At 34.3% G+C, this 22,087-nt stretch overlaps 1 protein-coding gene across 2 annotated transcripts in view; it reads right to left on the minus strand.

Annotated features, from left to right (window-relative positions):
- Positions 1 to 428: 428 nt before the first annotated feature.
- LOC135209736 (probable G-protein coupled receptor AH9.1) overlaps positions 429 to 22,087 on the minus strand; it is a 185,046-nt gene continuing 163,387 nt past the window's right edge. For both annotated transcript variants that reach the window (XM_064242512.1, XM_064242511.1), the window contains exons 3-7: positions 12,268 to 12,512; positions 9,116 to 9,236; positions 7,972 to 8,273; positions 7,204 to 7,625; positions 429 to 3,003 (exon numbers count right to left, since the gene is read on the minus strand). In XM_064242512.1, coding sequence (XP_064098582.1) covers positions 2,648 to 3,003; positions 7,204 to 7,625; positions 7,972 to 8,273; positions 9,116 to 9,236; positions 12,268 to 12,509 — 1,443 coding nt within the window. In that variant the 5' untranslated portion in view covers positions 12,510 to 12,512 and the 3' untranslated portion in view covers positions 429 to 2,647. The remainder of the gene's footprint in view (positions 3,004 to 7,203; positions 7,626 to 7,971; positions 8,274 to 9,115; positions 9,237 to 12,267; positions 12,513 to 22,087) is intronic.

Here is a 22,087-nt window from a genome sequence, read left to right on the forward strand (position 1 = left end):
TCCTGTACAAGAAATATATATTTTAAACTACAAGAGGATTTTACTTCATTGTGGATTGTATCCCTATGTATATATATATATATATATATATATATATATAATATATATATATATAGTATATATATATATATATATATATAAACACACACACACATATATATATATATATATATATATATATATATATATATATATATATATTATATATATATATAATGTGTGTGTGATTGTTTTCACCCTGCTGTTTTACTTTTCTTGTGGCCATATACTTTGCGTATTACTTAATTATCCAGTTGTTATTCCCGTACTTGAAGTTTTAAGTACCATATGAACAGAAATTCATAGTATAAATTATCACTCAAAATCTTACATGAAGAAAGGGGCCAAAAAAAGACTGCCGTGAATATTCATAAACATATATTTCCAGCTACCTTCTTTGATCTTGACATCCATGATTGTGTTCTTTTACGTTTTGAGATTATTTTTTTTTTATTAATTTTCATTCCATTTCTTACATAGACAGAAGGAAGAAGCAAATGAAGAAAAGAAACGAAAAACCTAAAGAGAGTAAAGATTTACATTGTAAGAAACAATAATACATTATGAATATTTTATTACAATGTGACTGAACAAAATACACTATGGACACCTGGTTCTAATAGAATATTCACGCACTGATTCATTTATAATGGAGAAAGGTAATTTCCCCTTTCGCAATGTCCCGGAGACGGAACATATACGGAAGATCAGCACATAAACCCCAGCTGTACCCCACGTACGAACCTTGGGGAACCTGGCATTGGTTTCCAATGCCACAGTAGATAGACGCATTGTCATACCACGTAATCCCATATAAAACGAAATAAAATCTTTTTATGCCAACATACAGACACTGTATTCATTTACAACAAAGTCACTGATGGATTTTACTGACAAATTATGTAATTTTTTACAAATGAGAGAGAGAGAGAGAGAGAGAGAGAGAGAGAGAGAGAAAACGCAAATGAAATTAATGAGGGAAAGTGAAAATATACAATTCACAAAGCAGATAATGAAAAATGTAATAATAATGGAAACATTAAATTGTTTCTGACATTAAAGCTTATGACACCTTTATGTAACTAATAATAATCCCTACTATGTGTATTATAAATAAAATATCATGCCATTATTTACAAATAAATACATAGATTGCGATATTTTATGTAATTACATATATACATGATTTGCTTAGGAGACTAATTAGGAAAATGGTAATACTAATATATTTAGAGACTGAAAAGGGAGGCTAAAAAAGGAAAATAAACTATAATCTCCTTCAGTTTTGGAGTTAAACATCATCTTTTAGGATAGAAGCAGTCTTTATAAATGTCTGCACTTCGTAAGTTCTATCACAGATCTGTTCGAAAATCGTTTAATTAAAAAAAAAAAACTATAAATTGGAATATAGAGAAACAGTCCACCCTATATTTTTACTGAATAATTCATTTGCTGGGATATTTGCCATAATTAACATAAATTAGTATAAATTTCCAGACAGTATTTGAAGTCCACGTAATTTTAAACAAGTAATACATATTATAATGAGTGTGACTTTTAAAAGTTATATTCTATTCGCCTTAAAAAATAATGATCGATTTGACTTTTTTCCATAAATGTACTTATGTCTGTTTCATATTATGCTAAGTAAAATCAAAGAATATGATAAATGACTAAATCAGCATTAAATGTGAGAGAAGAGAAATTCTTTATTATTTACAAAATTATAATTTACATATGAGAGAGAGAGAGAGAGGAGAGAGAGAGAGAGAGAGAGAGAGAGAGAGAGAGAGAGAGAGAGAGAGAGTTCCTAAGTACAAAATTTTTAAAAAAATTTTCTGACATAAATACTGCATTATTTCATCTTTTCAATAATAATACAATTATAATGATACATACACAGGTATAGCTAATGACCACATCCATTATACATGAATTGATTGAGTGGATGACGCTTGTACTTTGCTTTTTTTAGCTCAAAGATTTTGTATCATGATTATTACAAGATCACTGCTTTTTAATTCACAAAACATTACAACGAATCACACAAATTTTGTTTACATTTATCACGACGAGGTCTTAACGAACCCAGCCACTGACAACACACCGAAATGATACAGGTATTTTACCCATCAGATTATATATAAGTTACATCACATGAATGGAAGCTTAATTGGCGGCCGCTATTTGGAATGAATAACATGCATATTCATCTCATAAGTAGCAGCAGTACATCTTCTTAAGGAGTTAAGTATAAGGAATTGTAAGTCGGTTGTACCTTTCACTGTTTAAATCAGTCTTAAGTTACTAGAATAATTGAAATTCTGGATCGGGTTTATGACAAAACAATGAGAAGCAGCACCACTTTCACCTGGATTGTCACTGTTTACAGTTGTCTAGGTTTGAGTCTGTCAGGAGTCTTTTGGAGTAAAGACTCGGCAGTAAACTGACCATCAGAAGAACCTTAGCTTACTTCTAGACTCTTCCGGCCTCCCTTTGACCTCCGGGAATGTCTATGACCCCGAGGGATAACAAACAAACATTCACTTGGTAAACGAACTGCACTGACGAGAGGTGACTTCAAAGTAAAATCCCAAAATGTTTCCTATCATAGGTTGGTCGCAGCATATTTGCTGCTGGATCCTTCCAGCCTCTCTTTGACTCTGTCGAGAGTCCTGCGCAGAAGAGAAGTGAAGGCGTTCCGGATGTCCTTGCTGAAGAGGAAGTACAGGATGAAGTTCAACCCAAAGTTGAGGAACTCGAGGTTGTTGGCGACCGCCCGGAAGATCTGGTAGTTGAGGCTGCTCCTCTTCTCGTCCCGGAAGGTGAGAGACAACACGGCCGCTGGAATGTTCGTGACAAAGAAGGCCACGATGATGGACACAAGGAGCAACACCAGGCGGCGTTCCATGTCGTGCCTGCGCTCGCTCATGCCCCGAGGCTGAGGGTTTTGGATGGGAGGTCCTGCGAAAGGGGGAGATAAAAATGAAAAGTACGACTTGATAATGATGGTTTTGTTTGCTTATATAACAGGACTCAATGATGATGGAGTTTTTGTTTATAAAGTACGACTTGATAAAAATAGAATTTTTTTTATGAAGATGGATTTTTGTGTATATAGTACGACTCAATAAAGATGGATTTTTTTTTTTCATAAAGTACGACTTGATAAAGATGGACTTTTTTTTATGAAGATGGACTTTTTGTCTATATGGTACGATTCAATGAAGAAGGATTTTTTTTTCATAAAGTAAGGCTTGATAAAGATTGATTGTTTGTTTATAAGATACGACATGATAAAGATGAATGTCTTGTTTGCAATATATGACATAATAAAGATGAATCCTTGTTTTATCTTAAGGCTTTTCTTAAGGTTTAACTGATTTCGCTCTTTCAGTTAGATTATTTTAAAGAAGAAGAATCATAAATAATATTAGAAAGTAATTGATACCATAAACTTCCACGCTTCCGTACAGATAAAGCCGTAGAGAACCAGGGTAGAGTAGGGATGCACACTCACACACAAACACACACACAAGACTGAATCATAAAGGTTCAAAATATTTTTATTTCTACCAAGTAATGACTAAAAAATAACCTTACCCTCATTAGATAGGTTTATGTAAATGAAAAATGATCAGTTTTATAAGTTACTTGAAAAATTCCACCATAATTCCGTTAACCTAACAAACAATGAAATTTCTGGCCTTTAGCTCATTGTGTCGGGTCGCTGATTGGCTGCAGAAATGCAAGGCTCTCGCAAAGTCATCCAAAAAGTCAGAATGAACATGGGAAAACTATTTTTTAGCAACGTGATAACGAAGTAAAAATGGTATAAAAAAGCGGTCAGTTATTAAAATAATTTTTCACGCACAGGATAATCAGTTTTGGGCAACAGCAATACCGTCGTTTAGTAATGAAAGATAAAACAAAACACGAGTTTGCAACTGGCAGTCACAAAAGACTGCTGACGGGCCTCATAGCTGGGGCCATATTTTCATGTCCCAATCTGTCAAAACGATATTCTGCAAGAGTCTACTGACACTTATCTAGGATTATGCTTTCAAATTGTAGCTTTTATATTAGACAGGTTCAATAGCTGACTTGTCTAAGGTTTTTGCTTGTTTAAATGTTCCATGTAGATGATATCTCAAGTGATTTAAAAAAAACTGGATTCGATGTGTAAATATATCCAGAAAATTTGCTTTTTTTCTTTATATATAAGGTCCTTGTTTACCACTTAAAAACTATACAATCACGCTAAGTTTAAATTCGAAATAAAACTTGTATGTTTGCAACAGACGTTTGTGCTTTAATAGATTTGTAGAATTTGATGAAAAACTGACGAAAAACTGATGTTTTTTTTCTATTTCCAATTCTTTAAATGTACTTTTATTGAAAACAAAATCCGTTTACTGTTTTTTAGTATACCTGAATATATTTTCCAGGAAAATACAATGTTAGAGTAACTTGAACTAGAATAAAAAATAAGAAAGACACTTCCATATGCAGAACGTTTCTTGAATACAAAGGGCGTGTCTTCCAAATATAAATAATAATTTTTTTTTTTTTTTTGAACCAAAGGGTGATTCAGGTAAAAACATCACGGAGGTGGCAGAACATCAGAGTAGATTTGCATCAGTAAGTCCAAAGTCCCTCTTTGGCTGATTGCACCTTGGGCGGTAGGATGTATATATTTATATATATTTATATATATATATATATTATATATATATATATATATATATATATATATATATATATACGTATATATATATATATATATATATATATATATATATATATATATAGATATTATATATATATATATATATATAATATATATATATATATATATATATATATATGACTGGTAAAAATGTTCTGATATAACAGAATTCCACCTAACAAAAGGAGCCCACAAAAAACCAAAATGCAGAGAGAGAAAAGTACTATATTTCAGAGACTGCTGTCTCCCTCTTCAGGTAGATGAATGAGAAAAGTTACAGAAAAGGTGGCATTTATACCAATAGGTCCATCCATACCTAACTGACCGTTTGTGCTGTATTATTCTCTGGGAAATTGATTTTCCTGTAAATCCGATGTAAGATTGGTCATAGTCCACGCATAGGATTTCATAAACGCCTGTGTCCTTGGGGGATGTCTTTGGTTGGACGTTAATCAGGGATTTGGCTAAGGTATTTGGGTAAGTGAATGCAAAAGGGTTAGATTTTCCGAGGGTCTGGGATAATAAATGGGGAAATTTTAATGAATTCTTTTCAAAATTAAACGCATTAGTGCCCAGCATCAAATTTAAAGTTGAATGGGAAACAGACAACAAAATTCCTTTTCTTGATGCTTTAATAACCAGAGACACAACAAAATACAAATTTACCATATGCAGACAACAAACGTTCTCACTTTCATACATTCACTACTTCAGGTATCATGACATTCTTATCAAGATAGGCACCGCCAGCAACCTATTCTTAAGAGCCTTACGAATTTGTTCTCCAGATCTCCTGGAAAAAGAATTTGAACTAATTCGCAAACAGCTTTCGTCTTTAAGGTATCCTGACCATATAATTGAGAAAGCAATTCACAAAGCAAATGTAATTTTCTACCGACCCCCTCAAGAGAAGACCAGAGACACACCCAACAATAAAATTAAAATTAAAATTCCACACCTGGACAGGATTAAGATGGTGACCCAGACCCTCGGAATATCTAACCCTTTTGCATTTACTTACCCAAATACCTTAGCCAAATTCCTGATTAACGTCCAACAAAACACATCCCCCAAGGACACAGGTGTTTACGAAATCCCATGCCTGGACTGTGACCAATCTTACATCGGATTTACAGAAAATCACTTCCCCAGAGATTAATACAGCACAAACGGTCAGTTAGGTATGGACAACAGAACTCAGCTATTTTCAACCATATAAATGAACATAACCATAGTATAAACTGGAATTTATCACATATAATTTATAGCAGCAACTGCCGGTACAAGCATCAAATGATAGAATCGGTCCTGATCAAAGAGATGCAGGTAATGAATATCTCAAAAGGAGCATGGGACTCAGATATCGTCGAACAGGTTTTCATTCAACCGATGCTTAAGAAGATTAAAGGAAGATTATCAGCGGGAGTGACCTAAATTGGCTTACCTGCGGATGGACCTCTTGGTATAAATACGACCTTTTCTGTAACTTTTCTCATTCATCTATCTGAAGAGGGAGACAGCAGTCTCTGAAATATAGTATTTCTCTCTCTGTATTTTAGTGTTTTTATGGGCTCCTTTTATTAGATACACACACACACACACACACACACACACACACACACACATATATATAATAATATATATATATAGATATATATATATATTATATATATATATATATTGTTAGAGAGAGAGAGAGAGAGAGAGATAACTAAATAATAAACCAGTGATACAAAATACGTGAAGCTGCTTTTCGGGCTACAAATATCACCAAAGGTAGAAGGTCAAATTACACAAAAGAAAATAGAAAGAATTGACTTTCAGAGGGCATCAGTGGCCTGGACTTATTAAGGACGTGACATATATCTCTTCTTACCGGTTTTATTGCCTTCCGAAAAGACGTAAAGGACACCCTAGTAATATGACTTTAGATAATAATAGGAGGCTATTATTATCTTGTTTGTGAGACGGGATGACATAATGTAGCTCTATTGTTCGAGCTGATGTGGCGAAAACTATCCAGTTTTTCTTTGATATGATATCATACCTTTATGATATATACCTTTTATGCATATATATATATATATATATAATATATAATATATATATATATATATATATATATATATATATATATATTAATCTCATTTACATCAGAATTGTAAATAAAAGTATAAGCTTCATGATAAAACTTACGAATTCTCACAAAATACATATCAGAACATCAATGATTCTCAAAGATCTATTTCTAAGGCTACAACAAAGACGTTGTTTGGATGGGGACTCTTGGATAAAGACAGACAGAGAGAGAGAGAGAGAGAGAGAGAGAGAGAGGAGCAGAGCAGTTCTGATATTTGGCACAGGAAGACAATAAAAGGGAAATTTATTACCTGTAAGGTATAGCCAAAACCTAGTTATCAGCGATAGTAACATACCTTCTACATTGATCATAGAGAGGCCGATCTTCTCCTTATCTGACCCGATTTTCCCGAGGGATCTACTCGAAGAATTCCTAGTGCAGACCAGTTCCCCGTTGGAACTGTTCTGAATACTCGACCCTTGATTCCCATCGTCGAGGTGACCTGTCTCCTTCGGTGAAGGGGCCAAGTTGGAGGCTGCGTTCAGTGTCCCTTCGGTGGTGACGCAAGTTGACACCACGTCCGGCTGGACGTTCGTCGGAGGGGAGCTGTTCACTATGACTGTGTTGGGTGCGTTCAGTTCTCCGTAAGACTGCGATGGGATGGCTGAGACTTCGCAGCTCATGTTCTGGGAAAGAAGGCGCCTTCTTCGGCTGATCTTCTTGAATTCGATGATGATGTAAGTGTTCAGGACAGCCAGCATGACAGCTGGGGCAAATCTGTGACAGGATAAAGAAGGGGACAGGAATAATACAATAGGTATAGAAAAGAAGGATTTGTGAATTATTACTGTTGATAGAAACGAGCCTGCTCTTCTGGGAATTCAACCGCTGATCTGTGATTTGCTAGGCCTATACTATATTCACTCAGATTCAGAGGTCGTGTCGTGTCTATTAATTATCACCTATTTCCGGGTTAAATTACGTGGTTACTGTTCATATAATTATATCGCTGTAAGTATCGTTATCTTATCAAAAAGAGAAGCATCTCCAGTAACAGCAAACACAAAGAAAAGGGTAAAAATATAGAAGAAGAAGAATTCCAAAAGAAGAGGGACCTCAATACCTGACGCAAATCTCCAACAAGTATTCGTAGACGGTGAACCACCTCTGCGACACCAGGTCCAAGTTTTCCTCGATGAGGTATCTGTCAGGCGAGTCCTGCAGGGGCACGACTATCTTGTAGAAGGCCATTGGAATGTAGATGATGAAGGCGATGATGAAGGACAGCGCTATCCTGACGGAGGCCACGTAGTGGCTGTGGAGGTTCCTGTATTTCCGGGGGTAGCACACGGCCACGAATCTGTCGAAGCTGAGACCGACTACTATGTAGACGCTGGAGGCTATGAGGGCGTTCCCCACGGGCACCTATATGAAAGAAACAATACCAACATTGATGAGGTAACTTGGAGTAAAAGGCATTATTGTTTTCAGCTTCTTGAGCGAAACAATACCAGATCTAATAAAAAAAGGTTTCAGTAAAGGACATGTGTCCTCAGCTTTTCATTTAGAGAATCATTTCTGTATTTAGTTACCTTTTAATGATATAAGGTGACATTTTAGATTTTCCTGGTTACAAATAATGAATAAACTAGCACTATAAAAAACGAGTAATGATAGGTGTTCACATTGAAGGATTTACTGAAAGCATCTCATTTCTTTCAATTTAATCACTGTAATTTATTTATGGTGTTTTAGCTAGTATCAGTGTTTCTTTCTTCAAGACAAATTGCACGAGTTACAGAACCTTCAGGAATCTTCCAATTTTGTCTGGTTTTACTGGAATTCGAAGGAACATTGGCATTTAGTGGCGACTATTAGGATAAAACCAAGAGGTATTTATGGGTAAGATTGTTTGCTTTTCAAAAACGATAACTGACTTTCTTTTTTTCTCTCTCTCTCGTTTTGGTCTTTCTATATCGCCCAAGTCGGGATACTCTTTCTAGAGAGAGAGAGAGAGAGAGAGAGAGAGAGAGAGAGAGAGAATAATTTACATTTTCTTATTCGAATCCACGGTATAATGTTTGACTTCTGAAGATTATTTTAGCTTTAAACTTAATGTCGGATTATAACTACTGATGTAATTTATATATGTATAAATATTATATCTTACGCAAACATTTTCACGATAACTTCAGAAACTATACTTTTTTATTTTACTCAAAAATCAAATTATATACCTTTAGAGCCTTCTATAATTTAATACTCACCTCTATATGGGCAAAATACAAAGCTGCTGGATAAGGGACTGGAGTTACATGGGAATGGAGAGTGAATGGCAGCAGTACAACACAGACCAGCAAATTATCCACTGCTAACCATTTGAGATATCTGCAAGAAAGGAGAAGAAAATATATTGATGATTTTTATGGAAGCGAGGAAAATGTATTGGGAATTATGATACAAAAGTAAACATTTCAACATTATACAGACAGATGCTAACTGATTCAGTAAGTTACGGGTTTCAGTGGCTGAAGGTACAAATATCAAGTAAAATTTGTAGCTACCGATGAAGCTTTTCAAATGGTTTGCACACAATTTCCCAATTTCGATAAAAAAAAACTAAAATGATCACTGAAAAATAAAGCGAAAAAATTACCTATGCTACAATTTTCCTTGATTGAGATAGCCGTTGCTAGAGCCTTTTCAAGCGCAAAGTTGGCGTTGATTAGATCAGTTATAGACTATTGCTCACAATTTTTCCCGTCTCAGTAACAACAGCCGAACTGAACGACTAAGAGCGGTGGTTCCCATCGCCCCGCTGGTCGCGACCCAAATTAGGGTCGCGAGGATTTTTCCGAGGGTCGCCGGAGGGTTTTAAGAAATATAATAAAATAATGATAATTCACGGTTGGTCACATTTTGAATTTAGGTGATGTAGTTGATTTACTTCAGTAGGACGGTCTGAAGATTCTCTTGGAAACATATTTTCAAAAGAAGCTCTCTATTAAAGCACCATGAAGTAGTTTCATATTAGACTCTGAGAAAACTTTTTGAGTTTTTATAATTTGTCGTAGTCTTTCTTTCAATGTGGTCCCTGGTTATTCCAAGGTATATTACTAGGTTCTTACACTAGCCATTTTTTAAACATAATTCATTATATTAATTTCATGAATCACTGAAATTCATCAGGAATGTATAAAAAGAAGTGATTGCCAACCACTGGAGAAAAACTTATATTTTTTGTGCACGGAAATGCAAGTAAACGTACGTGTTTTTTAACACTTGTTTTCTTTTCCATTTCAGATTTGTTGAAATTTGTTGTGTTAGTAAATATAAACTTATATAAATAGGATGACGTTAACTCATTAACATCTGCAAGTGTAACTGTAATATTAGAAAGGGGCTGGATTTATCACGACATGTTCACGCATTTAGTTTCACTGGTCGAGGTTAAGGTTGTAAAGTCAGCCAAAAAAAGTTGGGAAACGCAGACTTGCAGGTTCACAACCTCTTACAGAAAACACTCTCATGAAAAATAGGTAAAACAGGCGATGCAAAGGCGATTTTGGTATCAGACTAAAGAGATGGCCAGTTTATCAAAATAAATCATAAAAATAATATAAGATAGAGTGAGAGAGGAAGAATCAAAGAACCAAAATACACGTCAACAGATCTCCAGCTGAGGAAATCTAATTCTAAACAATCTGTTGCCACTACTTCAGATTATAGAGCTCTTCTTTGAAGGGCGCTTTTCAGCCCGGCCAACGTTCGAAGGATATTTATAGAACTTTCAGCCCTTGATGGATGACCGGAGGTATCCTGTGATGGATGACCCAGGAAGGATGAAAGTGTCACCGGACTTCGATAGGAAGAAGTTTATGAGAAGAGAGAGTAATAAATCGCCTTACATTTGTACACACACACACACACACACACACACACACACACACACACATATATATATATATATATATATATATATATATATATATATATATATATATATATATATATATATATATATGCGTATATATACATATATATATATATATATATATATATATATATATATATATATATATATATATATATATATATATATAAATATAATATATATATATATATATATATATATATATATATATATATATATATATATATATATATATATATATATATATATATATATATATATATTCTTTCAAAGCATATCTCCAAAGCACTACATGATTCAGATAGCATTCTTCTAGAAAGACTACATTCACCAACTTTAATCAACTTTTTTTAAACCGTGTAACAGGATCAAAATTCATTAACGTGGTAAAATTTGTTTGTGTAGCGGTTACCTGAATTATGAAGCTTTGGAGATCATTTTTCAAAGAACATTGCAACAGGAACAAACAAGATGTTCCACAGACATTTCTGCTCAACGGAATTGAAACCGACGAATACCTTGTGGCGGGAGTCACGTTGCTCTTGCTTCCTTCGACTTGAGAGAAGCAATTCTATTCCTGGAGTCGTGGGCAACGCTCGAGATTGATAAGTTGCAACGTCTTGACACACTCTAACCATATGTTCTTGGAGAGAGAGAGAGAGAGAGAGAGAGAGAGAGAGAGAGAGAGAGAGAGAGAGAGATTTTCAAGTGCTGATTTTTCAATCGCTTATGGCTTTGCTATTCTGTTGAAACCCTCATGTGAAATAGATTGTATTGACTTGGCCCAGGCTATATATATGAGATAACTTCATTAATAGTGATGATGGCAGACAATATCACCGTATAATAATTCTCTTGTAATTCAAGTATATTTAATTTGCATATAAATGAGTTCTTCTGGTAGCACTAGCGGAACTCTGTTACTCGTTATTAGATCTCGTAGATTATCAATGAACTCAGTTCTGTGTTTCGTTGGTCGTAACGAGCATTTATGTTTCCTGCATCCTTCACGCGTAAGTTAGGCTCCATATACTCATTAATTTATATTTTCTTTATGAGTTTGTTTATTCATTTTACTGTAACATTTGTATTGTTTTGGAAAATTTATTAACTCTATTTCATAGAATTTAACGCATGTGTTTATCAGATTTTTAATTTTAAGATATATATTCATTAAAGAATAAATTTATTTACATGAGCATCATTAGAAACATTCGTTAATCTACGATTACATATATAAACGACTAGGGTTTAAATGTAGAATACCTTATATAATTATAGTGTGTCCTATGATCCATTTCGACTTGCATTAACTCACTCTGATTCCTAGAAGGTTTGTCTACCTCCTGAACACTTAGGCAAAGAAAGCTATTGCTAACTCTCTCAAGGAATTTAGAAAACACATGTCCAGACACAGACCTGCAAACTTCGCCAGTAGAGCAACAAATGAGAAAAGGGATCTGTTATTTTACCAGTCTCACTCACCTAAACGTAGGCCCTCTAAGAGAAGGCCTGGTGAGGACCACAAGGTTCACCGTGTTGGACAGAATTCCAAAGCTGATGATGACCGGAGCGACGACGCTGTAGGCAATGTGTCCCATGTACTCGATCTCAGGACTCATGGTGTCTTCAACCCCATGCTCTATCACCCCATCTTGGGCATAGCCTATGTATTCCACCTGCATCTGCGCCCCGTTTGGGGCGCCGTCGACACTGGTGTTGGTCATTGTCTGCACAGGAGGAGAAAATTAAATATATGATATTATTATATTGTTATTATTGGGCTTGAGAAATCAAGAGCGAAGGTATGTTTATTTTGTAAGGATATGAGGTTTGTTTCTGAAGTTGGTACTGAGATCAAATTTCGCAAGAAAATAACGAAAATCTGTTTCAAATAAATGATATATATATATATATATATATTATATATATATATATATATATATATATATATATACACCCACACACACATACACACACACACATATATATATATATGATTGTGTGTGTATATATGTGGTTGTGTATGGTGGTAAACACGAAACCATTATTTCGTATTTTTAGAAAAATCGCATTACTAGTCTATGCGCAAATGATTACATTCTACAGGGAAAAATCCCTCATGTAGTACAAAGCAATAAGGGACAAAAGCGTCTTTAAAGGGATAACAGCATTATAAGCCCTGCCACCCAACAACGAAAGCCCAAGGAAGGGTAAGAGAGAGAGAGGAGAGAGAGAGAGAGAGAGAGAGAGAGAGAGAGAGAGGGCGGTGCGCTTGGGAAAGTCTAACTCTTATTGATCCAAAAATCTATACAAAATGCTCGGTGTTGTGTAAGACGTTCCGATATTCTGAAATTCAACTTCAAACGGGGTTTTACGACGGCTGTTTTGCAACTAACGAGGAGATAACTCGAGTATTTGACGTTATTATTGTTACTATTTTATGTTTCCAGTTTAACAAGGACGGAATTATTTGCTGAGCCGAGTAGCTGCCTCGTGGCTATGACTAGCGGTGGCACGTTATGTTTGTTTTGCATTTTCTTGTTTTAGACATGATGCTAGTTCAAAATGGTGTTTATGACACTTGTAGCTTATGTGGCAAGTTTTTAACAATGTCATAAGCACTTCCACACGAAACAATAGTCCCAGAATATGATAAATGTTTAAAAGCGGGTTAAAATGTACAACAAAAGGGGGATGTTTTTCGCAAACGAAAATAAAGAGGGAATATGAAATCAAGAGAGAAGAACTTGTCCATGGCGGACTCGAAAGACTGCATAGTATATAAAAGAAAATTCCATTCAGCGACGATCTAGCAGAGGAGAAGCTTTATCTTCGACAAAGGAGACATTAATTCAAGTTGGCAGATTCCCTCATTCTCTCAGAGTGTTTGGAATAGAGTGGAATATATTTGGAATATACTGGCAGATTCTTACCCATTCAATTATATGTGCTCTCAGCTTACGGCTCTTATCAGAGAAGGGAAATTATTGTTGGTAGTGAATTCCATAAGCTATGGACGCGCTGGAATGGAGTTTTTTTTTTTTTTTTTTTTTTTTTTTATCAAAACAGACGTCAGCTGTTGTTGATCCTTGTGACAGCCATAGTAATAAACAAGAGCATTATCAGCGGGCGCCACAATGCTCATGTTTAATCTTATCCTTCTGTTTAAGAGTTTCTTTTAAATTCCAAAGGTTTCTGGGTTAGTGGTTAAAGTTTTGGGAAAACGCTCAAAGGCTCGCAAGCATAAAGTCCTTGTTTGCTTCCATTTATTCGACACAGCTGGAAGCCGAGGAATGGGTATGCGGGTGTCAACTTCACCCCAAAATAGACGTACTAAGAACTGGAAGGCTTAAACTCTAGTTTCTCTGTGCGAGGCATTTTTGTCTCTCCTGTCTATTGCTTCATTTCCCTTGACACTTTCAGAGGACAATATCTCGTTTGCTAAAGAGTGTTGTCTGTATTGATCAGGCTACGCTAACCATCGGATATGATTTTCTATCTCTCTCTCTTTGATGTCAATAACATTGGAAGCTGCAATAACGGAAGGTTTTTAAGCTCTTTCTCTCTCTCTCTCTCTCTCTCTCTCTCTCTCTCTCTCTCTCTCTCTCTCTCTCTCTCTGTCTGTCTGAGTTTTATCACCAAATAATTTTTCCTCCCTTTCTCTTCTAAATCAATGGCCGTGGCAGTTGTGGTATAAAATGACTCTCTCTCTCTCTCTCTCTCTCTCTCTCTCTCTCACACACACACACACACGTACACACACTACAGACTAGATGAAACTTTGGCGTTTAAGTGAATATCTCTGTGAAGTGGTACTGTACCACCACTCACAAGAGCGAGAGAAATAATGGAAAGTTAACTCTCTCTCTCTCTCTCTCTCTCTCTCTCTCTCTCTCTCTCTCTCTCTCTCTCTCAGGATGTAGAACTGAATAAATGTTTCAATAAAAATTTTACCAAGTATTATCTAAACTCATATTTTTTTCAGCCACAAAAAAAAAAAAAAAAAAAAAAAATTCCGTCACCGGTGGCAGTAGAGCCTAATAATTCTTAAACTCTCTCTCTCTCTCTCTCTCTCTCTCTCTCTCTCTCTCTCTCTCTCTCTCTCTCTCTCTTCTCTCTCTCTCTCTGTCTTTAGCTGTCTCTCCCACACACGCAAATAGTCCTATAAGAAAGACGACATATAAATTTCCCACCTGTCACTGAGCTCTCCATATCCAGAATTAAGGATCCGAAATTCTTTAGACCCACTTCACCTTTCATCATCAAAGGGAAAAAGAGAGAGAGAGAGAGAGAGAGAGAGAGAGAGAGAGAGAGAGAGAGAGAGAGAGAGAATTTGCAAAAGTTCATTGCACAGATTTCATAACTGCTTGTTTGAGAGACAATGTTCCTTATAGAGCTGCAGCAAAAGTGTTGGAGAGAGACACATCACATTGAGAGAGAGAGAGAGAGAGAGAGAGAGAGAGAGAGAGAGAGACAGACAGACAGACAGACAGACAGACTTGAAAAGCTTCATAGGACAGACTCCACAACGGCTTGTTTGAAATACTATGTTCCTTATGGAGCTGTAGCAAAAGTGAAAGAGAGAGAGAGAGAGAGAGAGAGAGAGAGAGAGAGAGAGAGTGGGTGTGTTTTAAGCTCCACTCTCTTGAACGCGGCCATCATTCGATCCCCAGGAGAAAATGGATTCTCCTGTTCCATTACACAGGAAGGCTCAATTATCATGTTTCCAGCCCCTTGTAACCAGAGGCCGATCTTTCTAGCTAAAGCTCCCTTTCTAGTAAAAGTCCAGTAAAACATCCCAAGGCAAATATATCAGAAAAATCGCTGACTAGGTTCATGCAATTTCACCGAATACTTTCTTTGTCAATATAACGTGGAAGGTAGACTATTTCAAAGTTTCTTTTTATTGTTATTGAGTTTTTTATTGCTACTTTGTCTAACACTGTCCTTACAATTCTGATTTTCCGGTCAGGGAGGTTATATCACTGTATCTGGGTCAGCATTTGAATGAAGTTACGTGACATTCTATTCTGTCACGTGACTAACCTACTTCGCAGGCAACTTAGTAATAAACAATAATCACTGTAGGAATGCACTGGGAAGCGAAACGTAAGTAACACTAGCACTACATAAAACTTATGAATAAGCAAATGAAACTAAAAACAGTAACTATTCTGTATAGTATTCCTGCACAGGAAGCAAAACCTCAACACAAAAATAAGAAAGAAAACACACAACTGAACACATAATCAATGAAAAAATAATGTAACAGACACCTCATGAAAAGTTAGCAACAGGATATAAAAGCACATGAATAAAAAAACCTTCAAAAATAAAATGTTTGATACTCAAGACAGGGGAAAGTAAGACAGTATTCCAGAAACCATGGCACTACCCATTGTTTAAACTCATTAGGCAAAGGGTCACCTTCTGAAGTAATACAATCAGCTCCACTCCTGACATGAACCAATGCCTAGGTCAATTTTATAAAGAATGTCAAAGATTATGCAACATACACAGCATCCAAAACAAACACTAGAATTATTTTGATATGATACCATTTCAGTATTTTGAAATGACTTTTTAAAAAAAATAACATCACTGCTCATTTTACCAATCCTTTTGAATCTTTTATTTTTTTCATAAAAGAACTTAATTTGTATTAAAAATTAATCTGTATCAAGTATCGATATCTTCGTTACCCTGAATCTGCTAGTTGATTTCATCTCACCAAGAGGATAAGTGACGACTGAAAAATGTATTTGTTTCTCTAGGTCTGAAACTTAACTCATAAAACACTCCGAATCGCTTATGACGAAACTGTATAAAGTTAAAAGTTTTCTTTGATGAACAGAAATGTCATACAAAGTTATTGTCAAAGAGCGGAATTGACAAGCGAGATGAAAACTTCAATGACTGAATATCAATCAAATATGAAAGTGAATTGTTTTTAAAATTTATCGTTTTCATTTTTTTCCTTTGCCTAACTGAAACTGAGCAAAGCAAATGATCTCTTCAGCATCCGGTTATGAATTTAAAAGAGTATTAAGTAGAAAGCTGAATTAGAAATTGCAGCAGCCACCGAAAGGGGGGTCGCAGACTTGACTGATTGCCTGTTTGATCTTTAGTTACCATAGCCGATATATATATAGGTATATATATATATATATATATATATATATATATATATATATATATATATATATATAATATATATATATATATATATATATGTATAGCCTATATATATATATATATATATATATATATATATTTATATATATATCTATATATATATATATATATATATAATATATATATATATATACATACACATACATATATATATATATATATATATATATATAAGATATATATATATATATATATCTAGATACCTATATATATATATTAATAATAAAAAAACCAATAAATCCCAGTAACATTCACAAAACAGATACTATCCCTGATAATATCTTTAAAAGTAGGTAAATAAAATATGACAAGCAACTGTCAAATAAAAACTATATCTTTTGATGCAAACTACTTTCATAATAAAGAACAAACAATAATTGAAATAGAGAAGAAGTTTTTCCTCGTGTCTCCGTGAAACAACGCAGCTTGGCAACAGTAACAGGAATCCTATAAAAATGAGTTCTTTTGATTAATGACTCCATTGACCTTTGTTTTCTGCTTCCGGTTAGGGATTATTGTTCAGAGGCTGAATCGGAGCATAGAAAGCTTGCCATAATAGACATATCTTTGTAATTGCTACGAGATGTTACAATGGGACGACTGTAACATCATCAGCCTTTTACTAAGAAACTAATAATCCTCTTGAATGGATGAAAAATGAAATATGAGTATTTTTAACAAGTTTATAGAGTTCTCAACATCACTGGGGTCTTGGTTTTAGTCATTTCTGTGATGTTATACTTCAGAATTGTCTCCACGAATTGATTCTTTGTGCATAAATTTCCTTTGTACCGTGAGCCGAATAGACCCATTCTTTCTATTTCTCTCAAATGGAATCTTATCCTGAACAACGGTCTGAATATAAAATAGTAAGCAAATAAAAGGTCAGATGTTCTCAGATGATCCTTCATCTTGAGATACTTCTTTTGTTGACATCCGATCAAGAGAGGTTCTTCTTCTTCTTCTTCCTCTTCTTCTTCTTCTTCTTCTTCTTCCTTTCATGTAAGAGATGCGAGCAGAGGTACAGGCCGACTTCAATCAAAGCAAGCGGCCAGATCAAAGAGCAAAAAAAAATATACATTCCAAACACAGGAGCAGTTAATATCTGCGTGAAACGACAGTGCGCTATCGTTTCCTGGCTAGAAAAGTAAATCGCCCAGCCACCCCAGAGGGATTTCAGCAGCCCAAAATGGACGATCAAACGAGCACGAGATAGTCTACTTTAACCTTCCTCCTTTTCTCATTTCCTGCCTCAGCGTCAGCCTCGGTCACTCGAGGCATTTACATCAAGGAAAATATTCGCTTTAGATAAGACAGTACTGAAACATCCGCGTGGGAAACGTGATAAAACGACTCGCAGTGCTTGCGTTTTATCTTCTAGGAGAACGTTTGTAAGGCAAGCAACGTCTTCTCGAGTGCGTTCTGGTTATTTCAGCGGTTTGTTATGGCTGTTGACTGTATACAGAATTCCACTTGACGAGAAAGATATCAAAATTTGAATAACAACTCTAAATTTAAAGTGAATATGAAGAACTGGGTATTTGAAATGCTATATCAGAATAAATCACTGAAAACATGGTTTGTACTTTATACGAACAATAAGTATAATTCTTTGCGCCCTTTAGCTTTCATGTAATGATGGTATGTAGAATCTCACTATCCATCTTAGATACGCACCAAAGATACTATAGAGTACTGTATATAGACATTCAAATATATATATATATATATATATATATAATATATATATATATAATATATATATATATATATAGTATGTTATATATAATATATTTATATATATATATATATATATATAATATATATATAATATCACATATATATATATATTATATATATAGTACTATATATATATATATATATATATATCTATATATATTATATATATATATATATATATATATAATAGTAACTGTAACTGATAAAAAATATAATTTGTTGAAACTCGGAAGTAGATAAATTAATAGAAATAAATACTTACCAAATGATCATTTGAACAATACTTGATATTTACCTAAGAACGAACCCCCACATTCCAGGATAAATAGGGTGTTGAAAGAGTGCACACTTTGTGTGTCCAACTGAATATGGTGCTATGTCAAACACTATACAGCGATTCCCCTTTCAAGACCGATATTTTCGTAGGCAAAAGGTAAGGGACCCCCCATCTCTCTCTCTCTCTCTCTCTCTCTCTCTCCTCTCTCTCTCTCTCTCTCTCTCATAACCTCATGGTGTGATGGCAGTGCTTTCAGTTCAAATATTTAATCTAGAACGAACCTGTCAAGTAACCTGCTGTGGAATATTTTAAAGGAAAAAAGACGTGTTGTTTCTATAATGACCTAAACTATGTACCTGGTCTAACCTGAGAGAGAGAGAGAGAGAGAGAGAGAGAGAGAGAGGGGGGGGAAATAACATAGACGAGTGATCAGTGCACCCTCAAACCAAAAATAGATAAATAATGGGACCATACAAAGATTGATAGATAAAAAAACAGGCAGGTAGATAGATAGATAGATAGATAGATAGATAAGAAGATTATCAAATCTATGTATAAAATCATATAGCTATGCTGATATAGAGTGAATAATAATAATGATAATAATATAAAAAGCTTGATAGGTAGGTATCTCTTGAGACATAGATAAATATGATTTATATAAATTTATTAGTAATGAACTAAACTGAAAAGGAATATTAACTGTATCATTCCTCTCTTATTTTTCAATAATTTCTTAACTCTGGTATTTTTTCAAAAGCTAGTTTCACTTTCAAATTATAAAGGATTACACTGGTGAAATCGAATTCATATAAAAAAGTTATCAAGGTTTCAAGTAACGTAAAAAAAACAAATTCTACCAAACTGGCCAAATTCTGAATTGATTCCTTCTGATAATATTATTTGCAACCGTATCTATTCCAGCAAACCAAGAGTTTATACTTTATATAAATACAATAATAGAATAAGTTCATCCTATTCCTTCCCATCCTCTGCTCTCCTTGAGATACTGTACTCTTGGGGTATGGTCATCATAAACAATTTTCCTCTTAGACTAATATTTACATCGGTTGTTGATAATGCTGAGTTACTCTCTCACCCCAAGGATTCCCGTTGACCTTGGTATGATTAATGATTTTTATAAGGAAATATTTTTCCTAAGAAGAGGTTGTTTTTCATAATTCTCACCTGGTTTTGATGGGTATGTAAATTGAGTTATTATTTTATTTGAGCATTTTGCCTTCACGCTTTTTCTCATTTTCTGCGTCAGCTGGTCTAGACTGCTTGATTAAATCTCTGGGTGATTTTGGCATTTTCGGGTCATTCCAGACAGATATGTACCTTAATGATAATAATAAAAGAGAAGTCTCATTCGAAACATGTTTCATTTAGAATTATGGTTGCATCAATAAAACTTAAATTATGATTAGAAAAAAATGCAGAAACTTTTTTATAATAAACTAAACTATATTGATAATTCGCCTATAAAAATAATAATTTGATGATGATGATAATGATTATCATTAATTATTATCATTATTTCATACTTATAACAATAAAATTAATGATTTCATTACATAAAAAAATTTGCATTACATATAAAAAAAGAAATTTTTATCCCCCCCCCCAAAAAAAACAGCTCACTAAGCTTACGCATAAAATTGCTGCCATCATCAGCGACCGCTTTCCATTATCTGCTGCAAACCCATGGCTACAACATCTCTGAAGCATTAAAGATGTCCAACTCACTGGCATCTCTGCTATCTCACACCTCGCTCGTGGCAGCGTTTTGCTGTACTAAGTTATTCTTATCCATAATGTTTTGTACAAACAAATATACATATATATTGAAGCCCTGTTATTATTATTATTATTATTATTATTATTATTATTATTATTATTATTTATTATTATTATTATTATTATTAATCAAATGTACACAGAGAATATATGAATCCATTGACCCACATTAAAGCATTTTAATTAAGGGAACTCACGCGATTACAACTGAATGCTCTATAAATGTAATGGATTCTGAATATAATGAGTTTGAAAGGCATTTTCTCTCCTCATAACAAATTCATAATTTAAATATCCATTTGTTTATTAATCAAAACAAATCTCGCATTAGATCTTTTCCAAAATCAATTTATGATGCAGTTCAGTTGGCAACATGAGTTAAACACGCGTACATACAAAGCGAAATGAAGAGAGAGAGAGAGAGAGAGAGAGAGAGAGAGAGAGAGAGAGAGAGAGAGAGAGAGATTGAAATATGATTAAATCGAAAAAAAATAAATAACCAAATAAAAAATAATTATGTATGAAAGCAAGAGAAAGCTTAAAAAGTGATTATATGTTAAACAATAAATTGTCCAATAAAAATAAAAATAAATTATTAAATGTAAACAATAAATTACCAATTAAGAAACAGAAGATAATTAAATGGTAATCAATATATTACCAAATAAGAATTGATTATGTAGAGAGAGAGAGAGAGAGAGAGAGAGAGAGAGAGAGAGAGAGAGAGAGAGAGGCATGTTTTGGAAGTCCATCTGATGTCCAAAGAGAGACCGGACTTTCATTATTCTGAAAGCTATTTAGCTGCCAAATAAGCACATAATATAATGATGCAGTTTGGTCTTTCACGGGGCGGGAAATTTCAGTCTGAGTTTATGTCTTGGAAAAAGTTAGCAACGCCGCTTTTTATGGATTCTGTGTGAAGTTTTTATCGCTTTTCCCTGACACTATTTATTCTCTCTCTCTCTCTCTCTCTCTCTCTCTCTCTCTCTCTCTGACATGACTGACATTTCATGAAGTTTGGCTCATGGTACAAATTTTGGTTTGTTACATAAAATTGAATTTTACTGATAGCTAATTACGTTCACACTTATTGATACATAAAAAGAAGAGAGAGAGAGAGAAAGAGAGAGAGAGAGAGAGAGAAGAAGAAGAAGAAGAAGAAGAAGAAGAAGAATCGTTTAAACAAAGCAATATTTTCTGTAAACGTATTTTGAAGTATAAATGTTCATTTATCTTTATACATGATTCCAAAATTAGTTTCAGTACTCATTATATCTTTAAAGCCTTTTA

This window comes from Macrobrachium nipponense, chromosome 38 (genome assembly GCF_015104395.2).
Source record: "Macrobrachium nipponense isolate FS-2020 chromosome 38, ASM1510439v2, whole genome shotgun sequence".
Taxonomy (NCBI): domain Eukaryota; kingdom Metazoa; phylum Arthropoda; class Malacostraca; order Decapoda; family Palaemonidae; genus Macrobrachium; species Macrobrachium nipponense.